At 33.5% G+C, this 14,742-nt stretch overlaps 1 protein-coding gene across 5 annotated transcripts in view; it reads right to left on the bottom strand.

Annotated features, from left to right (window-relative positions):
* The window catches only part of SBF2 (SET binding factor 2), a 482,724-nt gene that overhangs the window by 207,530 nt on the left and 260,452 nt on the right, over positions 1 to 14,742 (bottom strand). For all 5 annotated transcript variants that reach the window (XM_045484468.1, XM_045484467.1, XM_045484470.1 and 2 more), the window contains 6 exons: positions 8,711 to 8,843; positions 7,340 to 7,448; positions 5,099 to 5,212; positions 1,965 to 2,042; positions 733 to 846; positions 148 to 276 (listed from right to left, as the gene is read on the bottom strand). In XM_045484468.1, the coding sequence (XP_045340424.1) occupies positions 148 to 276; positions 733 to 846; positions 1,965 to 2,042; positions 5,099 to 5,212; positions 7,340 to 7,448; positions 8,711 to 8,843 (677 nt within the window). The remainder of the gene's footprint in view (positions 1 to 147; positions 277 to 732; positions 847 to 1,964; positions 2,043 to 5,098; positions 5,213 to 7,339; positions 7,449 to 8,710; positions 8,844 to 14,742) is intronic.

Genomic DNA, 14,742 nt, shown 5'->3' on the forward strand with positions numbered 1-14,742 from the left:
ATTTAATAAGCATAATAATAAATAACATTTGGATTATTTGGTATTTAATTTATAATATATTTAGGATTTTGATTAAAACACTTGTCCACTTTTCACTACTGGTCCAATTTTGTCTGTAAATATACATTCATTTGATAAGAACTATACCTCATCAAAGAGATCACAGGATCTATAGGGTGGACCTCTTTCTGAAACAAAACCTGCAAATGCCATTCCATTGAGCACTTTAGTGAGGAAATCATTCTCAACCAAACCACGCTGCCCCAAGAAAGCTGTCTGTAAAGAAAGAAAAATTGAAATGACTATCTTATCACTTAGTAATAGACGAATTGTCAAAACAAAAATAGAAAGATCAACACCTGAATAAGTATCTTTATGTATAAATGTGTTATAAGATACATTCTCTCAAAAAGGGCTTTTGATACTAGAAATACTACATGTATTGGAAAAAATAAAAATGGGTCTGTCTATAAAGCAGGAGGAGAAACAAAAAATTAACACTCAATTTTAAAAGAAAAACCAACTTAAAATTAAACTCTAAAGACAAACATGTCAGTTCCATAGCATTATTAAAAATTACCATAAAATCACACAAAGCAGAGATTGAAGAATGACCTTCGTTTAACAAACTAAGGTCAAAATACAAGGCTAGAAAAAGACAACCAAGTTGTTTCATTAAATGAGAGGCTACATTTCAGACAGATACAGCATTTTGGTACTGTATCATCTTACCTTGTGAAAATGTATTACCGGTTCTGCATGAATTCTTATAAGTTGTAGGCATGATCTATATCCTTGGAAAAGTTGTGCAAATAATCTAAGAAAAACTGCACGTACTTCTTTATCCTGAAAATATAAGAAGAAACAAGTTAGGTAACTGAAATTTCTTTAAAAAAATGCAATATCACAAAGAATAAAAGTTGAAAAGAATCTGAGAGGTTATTTAATAAATCTGTCTGTGCTTCCTACACATAAGTCTTATTTGTGGCAGCCCTGAGTGGTGGGCATCTAGCCCATTCTATTGTTGAACAGAGTAAGCTATTAAATAGTTCTTTTTACAAGTGAACCAAACAAAGCTTGCCTCCTAGTGTATCCAATTTTCCTCTTGGAAAAAAGTCACAAAGTCTAACCCTTTCACCATGTTAGAGAAGGACATATTTCCCAATCATTTGATTTTTACATCCATCAAAAGAATTACAGTCACAAATATAAAAGAAAATAATCTCAAAAGACTATATTTTAAAAGCTTATGAAATTCTTCCAAAGTTTATCCAATTTATAAAAATCTATTCCTATATTAATAAGGTATGACTTAAAACTATGTTTTGATAATTCAGGTTTTAATAAAATCATAGTTTTAGAACTATAAGGAAACTTACAGATTTATTTGGTCAACCCTTTATTTAATGGATGGAAATGCTAAAGAATGCTTAAGTAACTTATCAAAGGTGTCCAGTTCTATAAGGCTTCTTCTTGGCCATAAAGCTCAACTCTAAGAAATGCAATGGGCAAAATTTAAAAGGAGACTGTATTATATACTAACTCTTCCATGGCTTCTAATCGAAACTATTTTCATCCACTCACTCTTCAAACTTGATTCTCTCATTGTCAACAATATGTGTATCCATTTTTTTATAAGCTTCCCCCTTTTATCCTTGCCTGACCCTTTCGATTTGATACTTGGCATAGTTTTCCAAGTCATAACCTATGTTCTGATTTTTTATCCCACACTTACTCTTGCCTCCTCAGGGCAACAGTCTCAACTCTACTCCCTCCAGGTCAATGTGCCACCCTGTGGCTCCTCAGAGAGCAGGTCACAAGATCAGTCAGTGACAGTTCTAATTCAGTACGCTTTTTACAAGGCTGTCCATCTGACTCTCACTATATTCAGCTTCTTTAACAGCCATACAAATAAAAGTACAGCTCTGTTTAAAAGCATCAAATTTAAATATTATATTTCTTACCAGCATTTTTGAATGGGATAAAGCTGTTCGTGGAGGGGGAAAAGCATGATCTGCTACTTCCAAATCTGGGTGTAGAATCTAAAGCAAAGAAATTTGATTATATACAAAATCTTAATACCAGTAAAAGCTATTAATTAACCTACTTGGAGCATTAAGATGAAAAAGTATCAGTACATGAATTACAATATATTTCCCTCTATAAAACACAATGCAATTAGCTGAGGCAGCTCTGCATGTACTATTGTGGAAAGATCTCTAAGATAAAATATTTGATGAAGAAACATATTCTAAAAAAACACACACAAGCAGGGTCTCATTTATTTGAAAATAAAACAAACCTTAAACTGTATATACACACACACCAATTAAATATACAAAATGAAAATGTAAAGTTCTGAAAGAATATATACTAAACTATAAAATATTAGTTACCTCTGGGAAGGGAACAGACTAGGGCAGAGTGATTTGTCTATATAGTTGAAAATGTTAAGCAAGCATCTGTTTTTAGGTTTATTAATGTACTTAAAATTAATTAATTAACTGAAATACTGAGGGGAAAGTGAATAGCTGATGAACCTCACAGTCCAGAGGGGGTAAAAATATAATGCAATGTGCAAGTACTACAAATATATGTAGAAAAATATACGAAACATAAAGTACAATTAATTCAACCTAGAGAAAGCTAAAAAAAAGGGTAATATTTGAGTTAGGCTTCAAAGAAAAACAGGTTGGGGAGCAGGTAGGTAAGAAAGATCTATGAAGGACTTAACACAGAGAAAAAGATGAAATTGCATTAGTAGGCAGCAAATTTTTGTCTTTACAGAATCATTTCCAAATACTCAGGTTTTGGTAGTATACTTATAATTGATGACAAGACCCATAAAAATACTTAAAAATGACGCTGAAATATTGACAATATTTATAACCAATAACCCAATCATTACTGCAGTATAATAATACAGTATAATTCATGTCTAGAAAATCATCCATGGTTATTACTCAGTTCAACTGTGTTGCCCTTTGATCACAGTTATTTACTAACCAAATGAAGCTCATATTCTTGTGTGTCAAAGCTCCCACTCAGTTAATCAAATGTGATTTTTTTGGTTCTAGCTTGACAGTACACTGTGTTCTCATGTCTTATTTATAGTACTACAGTGTACCACCCAATCCACCACTGTGCTTGACAACCACAAAAAGAGGTATACACAGCTTTACCAAAAACAAGTTTTACTCACTGATCAAATTTGGTGGCACAGGGGTTGCAGGTTAAGGTATATCAGTGTGCAGCAGAATTTCTATCAGGAGCCATTGACTTAGGAACTAAAATGTTAATATTTGTTCATTTTGGTACTTCATCCCTGAATAACTATTAATATTATTATTAAGTAATCATATATAAGATTTAGAAAGTTAATTATGATTTCTAGAAACATTAAACTTTTTTTCAATCACTCAAATACTACCTTCTCATCATCTGCTCTATCCATATACCACCAATGTACTTAGTACTTTTCTTTCAATTGTCTTTAAATCAACTCACCTATTGAAATCTAGTATTTTATTGGATAATATCATCTATGAAAACATAGGTTTTATATGCTATTTTTAAAAAAAAAATTTTTTTTTTCAACGTTTATTTATTTTTGGGACAGAGAGAGACAGAGCATGAACGGGGGAGGGGCAGAGAGAGAGGGAGACACAGAATCGGAAACAGACTCCAGGCTCTGAGCCATCAGCCCAGAGCCTGACGCGGGGCTCGAACTCACGGACCGCGAGATCGTGACCTGGCTGAAGTCGGACGCTTAACCGACTGCGCCACCCAGGCGCCCCTATATGCTATTTTTAATACATATTATGATAAATACATAACTATTAAAATAACAAAGGTTGCCACATATGATCCCAAATCATATCCATCCTTGACTTTGGTAAACAGTCATTTAGGCATCCTGTGCATACAACATTCTCCTGCAGAGACAGACCAGGAAACAGGCCTAGAGATGGAACGTGATTTGCTCAGTAGTATCAAGTGGTAAGATGCAGACTGGACTCTAAGTCTCCGGAGTCCTGCACTAGTACTCTTATTACTCTATCACATCTTGTATTCTAGATTACACTATGAAATGTCAGTCTTCTCTAAATGTTCACATCTCACACATACCACTTAACAATATAAGGATTAATGCAAATTTGAAAATATTCTAAATAAAATACTTCCTGGTAATCCTAGACTTCTGAGTTCCTATTTAAGGGAAATTTTATTTTAAACAGCTCAGATTGGAATATTATTCAAGAATATGAAGGCCTTAGTTCTAGTAATGGCTTTAAAGTAATGAAGAATTTCTAAGTTACAATTTTCTGATGATGAATAAATTGGCACCTAAAATTTTGTTGGTAAAATAAAATGCCATGCTTTTAAAAATCAACTAAGGGGTGCCTGGCTAGTTTAGTCCATAGAGCACACGACTCTTGAGCTCAGGATCATTGGTTCAGGCCCCCTGTTCAGCATGGAGTTTACTTTAAAAAAGTTGAAAACAAAATCAACTAAAGTAAAATAACTACAAAAACATAAATGTGTCGGTGAGAAACACCAAAGCTACAAGACTTATTAAAACTTGATTCCAAAGAATGCTGGATATTTAATCTATCAATAAGTTACATTTTTCTGTGGTAACTTGAAAATATTGGCAGGACAATATCACACTGTTTTGCAAGTAGCACATCTACCAAAGGAATGGGATGTCAATAAGGAGGCTGAAGGAAAAAGAAGAGGTGCTATCTTCCAATTAGGGGCATTAGGGAAATCAGGGACTCTGAGGCAGAGTCTGGTCTTATTTTCACAGGTGTGTTGGTGTGTTTCCAATACCTAACACAGTATTCAGTATATACTAACTACTAAATAAATATGCCGAGTGAAACAGTGAATGTAAAACAAATAAATAGTCAGGATTTAAAGTATATTCTTCAGAAAATATCCAGTAAAGAATTCTATTCTAAATATTCTGAGGATATATTCATGTTTTAAGAACACACAACTCTTTTTAAAGTAATTACACTGCTAATGATATCTAATTCCAATGATCTGAGTTTACATTTACATCAAAAGAAAATTACTGTTAAAAATGTCATACCAAAGAAAGAGCTGCTTGAGTCTGATGTAGAAGTGGTTCCGGGAGGGAAGAGAGATGAATACATTCAGGAATTTTAATAGTGCCTCCATCCAAATCTGCTATGATTACATCTAGCTAAAGGAGATAAAAATTAATCAATAATTAATAAAATGTATTTGTTGTTAAGGAAATTAATTTGGCCTTCATTAATTCAAAATAAGAAGAACCAGGTGTAGAAGAGACTCTTCATTGTCCATAGGAACAGAATGTTGGGTTCATGACTTCCCAGCTACCATGTATTTCTTAGCTTCCTTTGAAATTAGGTGTGGCATGTGACTAAGTTTCTGATGATGGAATGTGAGAAGTGATGTGTACACTTCAGGCATTCAAAAGAGGGGCTGTAAGGCTCTCCTATGCTCTTCTTTTCCTTCCTATGGCTGAAACTATGAACTGGTTAACAACCCAACCTTGAATATTCAGATTATGACAATGCTGAGGGGATTTTTGGTGTACAAACAAGAGGGAAAGAAGCTTAGAACGTGAATGAGTTCATGGAATAAGCTGGTCTGGCATAATGGAATACCACTAGGGACTGCTGCATAAGTGTTAAGTAAAATTCCATTTTGTTTTAACCACTGTATTTTGGATGCTTTGGTATAGTAGTTTAGCCATATCCTAAATAATACAGTACTCATTACAAGAGTTAACAAACAAAACAATTGGTATACACCAAAATGGTACCATTTGGGTGCTTCAGAAAGAAACTGATTTTTACATTTTACAACAGTCTATTTTAAAATAACTTACATAAAAATGTAATAGAGAAACCAGCCAATACTGTTGAAGTTCTTATGCTGACAAGAGGCTTAAAATTCATCCTAATTTATACATTAAAAGTTAATAAATTTATTTTTGGAAATACTTGGCTTGTCCTATCTCCAGAAACTGTTTATATTTAGTGGGAAAAAATGAACTTCAACCAGATCAGTATGCTTCTAGTTAGTACTAAGTAGGTTTTACTGATTATGTTTATTGATTTACACATATTTTCATATGCTGATATCACAGCGAAATAGGAACTAGATACCAACATATAAAGAAAGGAAAAGTAATTAATATATGAATGAGGGTCCCCGTTTATAATTACAGTGTTGACTAGTACTCTGTCAGTTTTAATGACACCTATACTTTGACTACAATTGTAACTATATGTAAGTACCAACAGAGTTTGCATCTTTGTTGGCATTTGAAACTAAAACAAAAGTAGGATTACAAAATCTTAAGAGGCTGTGGATCATAGATATCATATAGCCCTACCTTTCAGTAAAGATATTTTTCTTAAACTCCCTGAAGTGTCATGGAATTTGTACTTTGCACTCCACTTACTGTACTTGAGCATACATTCCTCACGTAAGGCACCCCATTTTTCATCATTGGTCAGCTCTCATAGTTGAAAACTTTTATACTAAGGAGAAATTTCTTTTTATATCCACTATACCCATTGATTCTACTTCAGCCTTTTAGAGCTACAAAAAGTGAACCTTCCTACAACAGCCATTTAAATATTTATCTTTAGCTATCAAACAGAACCAGGATATTACCTGAGAAAATTTAAGGGTCTCATAGGATATGGTTTCTATACTCTGACAATCCTGGATGTTCCTCTCCGAAGCACATTATTTTCTTATAATCCCTCTTAAATAAGTTCAGGACAGAGAAGTAAACACAATATTCCAGCACTGGCTTAAATATACAGCATTCCTTTTCTTCTTTGCTATTTCTTTTTATATGGCATTAAGAATAGAATAATTTGGTGGAGCTCATACAGAACTTGTATTCCACTAAAAGCCTTCACTCTTTTGCAAATACTTTTTGCTTTTTAGCTACTAGCCATTCAGCATTAACCCAGACCTCATTTCAAAATATGAATATATTAAAGCACTCATGACAAAGTATAATACTAATTAATGGATTATTTTATCTCCCTTTCTCATATATAGGATGAAGAATACAGAAGATAAAATTAGTATGCCAAAAAAGGGGCATTTTAAATATGAATAAATTCATTTTGTAGATCTTCCATACTTGCTATGAAAAAAATTAATATTTATATTTTTCAGTGATGCTTTTTCTTCCAGCCAATCTTTTCTATTGGGATTGTAAGAGATCTGAAAATAGTAATCAGGTGAAATGTTATAGGATTCAAATAAATATGATAAGCTTTTAGTCTCATTAACTGGCAATTTAAAGATGAATACTTACAAGTTCATGGATATCAGTTTTAAAGATAGAATGTACTCCAATAATGAAAGGTGTTGGGGAACTTAGAACTTCTAGTAGCTGAGCCGGGAGAATGGGAATATAAGGATAACTGGAAATAATAAAAGAATATGTGAGATATATTTGTTTTTCTGTAATATGAACGTATTTTATCTTTATGCAGTATGAATTTTAGATTACCTACATTATCATTAATATTCTCATGGTTATTAACATTAAATTTTTAAAAAGAAAGATTTAAAAAAATTTTCATGTGAAAGAGATGATCAGGTATAACAAGATATAAAGTAAACGGAACCCAGGACAGCTTCCTTATCCCTTATCCCTCTGAGGTAAGCAGTCTTTTTAGGTTTATTCATCTTGCTTGAAAACATTTTTCCTTACGTAAAAATCTGACATCAGGAGGTGACCAGTGACTCTCTTATGGGCTCTCCCCCTCAATAATGATGATGATTTGTCTAAACAAAACAATTATTCAAATTCCATTTTTTGTACTTGATGTTTGAATTCAATCAGAATGGCAAAGTACAAAAATTAAGGCATAGAATGCTCTCTTATTTAGGGGTTAAGAAAGGCACATAGTAAAAAAAAAAAAATAAAGAAAGAAAATTTTTTTAAATAAAATATGGAGGCAGTCTAAATTTTTTTCTAGTTTGTATGACTTAAGATCCTAAGTGTTATGAGTATCAAATTGATAAACAGTATATTAGAATAAAATATTTTATTCATAACACTATCAAGCATCACTGTTTAGATTGTTTTGGTTTTTACTTTTTACTATGGAAAGTTTTAACATGTCCCCCAGAAAATAAAGAGGAAAAAAGGAAAATGAAACCCCATGTATCCAATCCAGATTTGACAATTACCAATGCATGGTTACATGTATGTTTCTACCCATTTTCATTCTCTCCCCTACTGTATTATTTGAAGCAACTCCCAGACATCATATCATTTATACATAAATACTTTAGTAGATATCTAAAAAAAGATAAGGTATCTTTTTAAATATACATAATACCATTATAACTCCTAAAAATTAATGTCTTTAATATCAAATAACCAGAACTAACTTAGGACTTTTATCACCAATTGTATTCAGAGAGAATTAAACGTTGCTGACAATACTATGCAAGTTATTTTTTCCACTAAATTAATCAACACTCAGTAATGAACAACTTGGAAATTTTCCAAATTCTAGGTTAGATTTCCATCAGAATCATGTGTACAGTGTAAACTTTGTAAAATATGCCCTTGTGGTTCAAAACTATTGATTGTGCTATGACATTTCAACTAATCATCAACAAGTAATGCAGAATTCAGGAATAAATTAAAGTACCAAGTAGAAAACCTCACCTATATTTAAGAGGAAACATTAAAGATTCCAGGGCTCTGCAAGCATCACTAAGTCTCTGGAAACTTGCAGAATGGAAGAGAACCTTATTTTCTGTGAGAACTGCACAGAAGAGGCTGAGGACATTTTGAATTCCTGAAAACACAAGAGCAAATGCTTACCAAATGCATTTAATTTTATATGTGATGCCAACAAACAGACTAAGAATGACAGGGAATGAAAAAGCCAATATTTTTTAAAGCTTTAAAGAAAACTATTTGGTTAAACTATAAACTCCATACGATCTATAGGTATTTGTTTTCCCAAACTTTCATTTTGTCTTTATTCTTCAAATCAGTGTAACACGCAGTGAACATATCAGTTGTTTGGAAATACACTATTACCTTCTTTTCAACTTCATCTCCAAGGACTGTACTTAAATCCCTGTTTTAGATTCTGGCAATGTTAAATAACTTTTTTCCCCTTTAAAGTCAATTTGTCTGATGTTAATATAACCACACCAGCTTTGTTGTTGAAATTTTCCTGGTATGTCTTTTTCCATCTTTTCATTTCAACCTTTCTCTACTTCTTGTAAGTATAGTTGGCATTAAAAAAAAATCCATTCTGACAACTTTTGTCTTTTAAAGAGATCATTTAATTGACTTATATTTATTGCAATTATTTCTATATATACATATAATATCTTATTCAATACTTTTTATTTGTTCTACCTTTTTTACCATTTCTAAATGATTAATAGAAATGGACCTTCTTTTATCCCCTTATAAGTCCCCAGAATTTATAAGCCCTATTTTTTCTAGTGACAATGCTAGAAACAACAGCCAAACATACCAAATTGAAGTTAAAAAACTTCATCATTTCTTATTTTCTTTTTTATTAACAAATCATCCTTAAATAATCAGTTGAACCTTAATTACATGGACCCACTAAATCAAGAGTTACCATTAGTTTTCTAAGGTAAAATACTTCCTCTATCTCCCTTTACTACAGCTTGTCCCTTCACATGAGGCATGCATATATCTTCTTAGCTCATTAGTAACTGCCCATTATCCTCTTTTATCACTCCCAGCTTATCCCATATGATACACCTGAACTTGTAGTTCCATTTTTAATTTTATCTCATTTTGACTAATGTAAAAGTTTCATAACTAGTTTCTCTAATCCAGTCCTTATTCATTTCAGATCTATTCTCCAGCATGATGGACATAAAATACAAATCTGATTATGTCACTTTCATGCCTCAATCTCTTTGGTATCTTCCCATCCTTTTGGGTAGTGATTTTCAAGTATACTCTGTTCCACAGAAGCAATTTATTAAGAGAAGCTTTGCTTCAGTTTTATATATTAATCTCTGTGAACCTCAGTTGGTAAAATGAGGATAATTTCAAAACCTATCTTATAGGGTTGCTATGAAGAAGAAATGAGATAATACATAGAGTTCTCAGCATGGCACCATGGTAAATAATATATATAGATATATTAGCTGAAATTATGATTATTGTTGCAATTATTAATGTAATTATTATAGTTGTTACCATTAATTTCCTTTGAAGTTAGGATTCCGATGCTAAAACTGTTTGAAGACACCTGACGTACCAGACTTGGTCTGAGCTCCATGCCAAATTGTCTTTATGGTCTTACTTCCAGATTTCCAACCCAGCTGCTGCCTCCCACCCTTGTGTGATCAATATTAAACTAACCTAGCTCTCAGAACACTTCTTTCAGTTTGATATCTCTGCTTCTTATATTCATGTTCTTTTTTTTATGTTTATTTATTTTTGAGAGAAAGAGAGAGAGAGAGAGAGTACACAGGGGAGGGGCATAGAGAAAGGGAGATAGAGGATCTGAAGCAGGCTCTGTGAGGGCTCAAGCTCACAAACCATGAGATCATAACCTGAGCTGATGTTGGACGCTTAACCCACTGAGCCACCCAGGCACCCCTGCTCACGCTCTTTTTGCCCCTTCATTAAAACGCGAGTCCCTCAAAGATAATACTGGGCCTTATACATTGCTATACCCCTCCTGCCAAGAACTGACTATATAGCAGACACTCAAAAATGTTTCACTGAACTGACAACTCTCTGAATGGTGACAGGAGTCACTATAAAAAGATGTTAAAACTTTCATTAGAAGATATCAGAGAATATCTTTATAAATTCAGATAGGGAAAGTATAAAATACACGTCATAAATTAAAAGATTGATAAATTCAATAATTTTAAATTGAGAATTTCTGTCAAAAAATAACAAAAAATGAGGACAAGTCTCAGACTGAGAAAAATTACATAGGAAGTATATAAATGTGAAAAAACGTTGCCAAAAAATATGTTGCCCTTGCTGGAGGAAACAAATCCAAAAATACAGCTAAGACCAATTTCAAAGAACTTACTGCCTAATTTTTTTCTAGGAATTTTATGGTTTCTAGTTTTACATTTAAGTCTTTAAACTATTTGAGTTTTATCTTTGTATGTGGTATAAGAAAGTGGTTCAGTTTCATTTTTTTGGCATGCAGTTGTCCAGTTTTCCCAATATAATTTATTGAAAAGACTGTCTTTTCCCCATTGTATATTCTTGCCTCCTTTTTTGTAGATTAACTGACCATATAAGCATGGGTTTATTTCTGGACTCTAGTCTATTACATTGATCTACATGTTTCTGTGTCAACACCATACTATTTTGATTGCTATAGCTTTGTAGTATAGTTTGAAATCAGAAAGTGTGATACCTCCAGTTTTGTTCTTTCTCAATACTGCTTTGCCCCCAATAATGTTCTTTAGAACTGTTTTCTCTACACTCATAATTTGTTCTGGAATCAGATATTCCAATTAGTTGTTGCGTTTCTTTTTTTTTTTTTCAACGTTTATTCATTTTTGGGACAGAGAGAGACAGAGCATGAACGGGGGAGGGGCAGAGAGAGAGTGAGATGCAGAATCGGAAACAGGCTCCAGGCTCCGAGCCATCAGCCCAGAGCCTGATGCGGGGCTCGAACCCACGGACCGCGAGATCGCGACCTGGCTGAAGTCGGACGCCCAACCGACTGCGCCACCCAGGCGCCCCAGTTGTTGCGTTTCTTTAGTCTCATTCAATATGGAACGTTATCACAATATTAACAAGTTTTTTTTTTTTTTTTTACTGAGGTAGAATTCACACCATAAAATAGCCATTTTAAAGAGAACAATTTATTGATTTGCTTATGTTGAAACATTACTGCATTCCAGGAATAAATCCCCTTTGGCCACAGTATATGATCCTCTTAACATGTTGTTAAATTTGATTTACTAATATTTGTTGAGCATTTTTACCTCTATATTCATTGAGATTTGGCTTGTAGTTTCCTTCCTTCCTTCCTTCATTTCTCTTTTTCTCTTTCTTTACTTCCTTCCCTCTGTCTTTCTTTGCTTCCTTCTTTCCTTCCTTCTTTCTCTTTTCCTTTCTCTCCTCTCCCTTTCTTTCCTTCTTTCCTTCCTTCTTTCTTTCTTTCTTTCTTTCTTTCTTTCTTTCTTTCTTTCTTTCTTTCTTTCTTTCTTTCTTTCTTTCTTTTCTTTCTTTCTTTCTTTCTTTCTTTCTTTCTTTCTTTCTTTCTTTCTCTTTCCTTCTCTCTTTCCTTTTTTTCCTCCCTCCCTCCCTCCTTTCCTTCCTTCCTCCCTCCCTCCCTCCCGTCTTTCCTTCCTTCCTTCCTTCCTTCCTTCCTTCCTTCCATGTCTACATCTGACTTTGATATCAGGGTAATTGTGGCCTCATAAAATGGGCTTGGAAATGTTTCCTCTGCTTCTACTTTTTTTGGAAGAATTTGAAATGAATAGGTATTTTATTTTTCTTTAAATGTTTGGTAGAATTCAGTAGTGAAGCCAAGTGGTCCTGAAGTTTTCTTTCTGGGATGTTTTTTATTACAGCTTCACTCTTCTTACTAGTAATTATTTGTTCAGATTTTCTATTTCTTTATGATTCAGTCTTGGTAGGTTGTATGTTTCTAGGAATTTATGTGTTCTTCCAGGTTATCTAACTGTTGGCATGTAATTATTCATAGTACTCTCTTATGGTCCTTAGCATTTCTGTGGTATCAACTGTAATGTCTTTTCTTTCATACCTGATTTTATTTGCAGATTCTCTCTTTTTTTTCTTAGTCTTGTTAAAGATTTGTCATTTTGTTTTTCTTTTCAAAAAAAATCAAACAAACCAGATCGTAGTATCATTGGCCTTTTTTATTGCCTTTTTAAATCTATTTCATTTAATTCTGCTCTGATCTTTGTTATTTCTTTCTAACTTTAGGCTTAGTTTGCTCTTTTTCTAGTTCTTTGGAATGTAAAGTTAGCCTGCAGATATGTGAGATCTTTCCTTTTTCTTAATGTAGGTATTTATTGCTATAAACTTACATCTTAGATATGTTTTTGCTGCATCCCATAAATTTTAGTATGTTGTATTTCCACTTTCATTTGTCTTATGATGTTTTTGATTTCCTTTTTGACTTTTTCATTGACCCATTGGTTGTTAAGAAGCACATTGTTTAATCTCTATATATCTTTGAATTTTCAAATTTTCTTAATTTCTAAGTTTTATACCATTATGGTTGGTTGGAAAGTATGCTTTACATGATTTTGATCTTCTTAAATTTATTAAGACTTGTTTTGTGACCAAACACATGATCTATCCTGGAGAATGATCCATGTGCACTTGAGAAGAATGTGTGTTCTGTTGTTGGATGAAAGGTTCTGTATACACCTATGAGGTCCATCTGGTCTAACGTGTCATCTCGGTCTTATTTTTCTTAATTGATTTTGTTTGCTTATAAACCCATTGTTGAATATGGAGTACTGAAGTCCTTTACTATTATTGTTTTGTTGTCTATTTTTCCCTTCAAATCTGCTAACATTTGCTTTATATATTCAGACACTCCAATGTTGCATACATAAACATAATTGTTATATCCACTTGATGAGTTGACCACTTTGTCATTATACAATGACCTCTTTATCTCTTATTACAGTTTTTGGCTTAAAGTCTATTATGTCTAATATATCAGTATAGCTACCCATGCTTTACTTTTATTTCTATTTGCATGGAATATATTTTTAGATACTTTGACCTTCAGTCAATGTGTGTCCTAAATGCTGAAGTGAGTCTTTTTGTTTTGGGCTCTGGTAAAGACAGCAGCGGGCACCTGAAAATGTGCTAATTAGAAGCTGAACCTTCAGACAGGTACTGGTAAAGTAGCTGGGAGAAACAGTGGGAGATGGGCATTTTTGGCAGCTCCCTCTGCAATGAGTTATGGAGGGATAGTCGCTGTGAGTGCCCAGAACTCCATTAAAAACTGCCTGTGTGTTTACTATAGTCCTGTGAGACTCATGAACAAAAGCTCTGCTGACTTACAGAGTTTGGAATTTGGAAGACCCATCCCTTGGTCAGGAGCCTTAAAAGTTGGGTACAAGATGTGTGATCCAAACTCCTCACTCTTCAAGTTGTAGTTGGGAGTTGAGATTTCTCTCTCCAATATATAGCATTCTGCAAGGAGTGCTGTTTATAGCAAAAATGTATCTTAATCTTTCCTACCCATTTCAATGTGTGTATTTGTCAAGGGCCCAATGTATAGGAGTTACTCAACCGGTTTCTGGATTTCTCTCAGAGAGAACTGCTCTGTGTGTAGCTGTGCATTTGATGTATCTGTGAAAGGAATGAATTTAGGAGCCTCCTTTGTTGCCTTCTTGGTCCAGAGTCTCCAGGTAGGCCTTCTAAGACTTATTTTCAGGATTTCTCTGTTAAATTTCTGGCAGTGTGCCACTAGTCCCAAATAGGATTGTAACTTAGACAAGCAGAATTAGAGGGTTTTTTTGCCTTTCATTTCCTACTGGGTTCAATACTACTGTTACTGACAATGATGTGGATTTAAGCTTTCCGTCCTATTTGGCAGCAAAGCTGCTGGTTATATGGCCAGCTCTGCCCTGGAAGAAACTATCATTCTTACTGACAGAGCTGAAATGTGAGGGAGATGGTAGCAACTTCAGCTAAGAATGCTGCAGATTTTTACTGTTCTTACCCAA

This window comes from Leopardus geoffroyi, chromosome D1, assembly GCF_018350155.1.
Source record: "Leopardus geoffroyi isolate Oge1 chromosome D1, O.geoffroyi_Oge1_pat1.0, whole genome shotgun sequence".
NCBI classification, from domain to species: Eukaryota; Metazoa; Chordata; class Mammalia; order Carnivora; family Felidae; genus Leopardus; species Leopardus geoffroyi.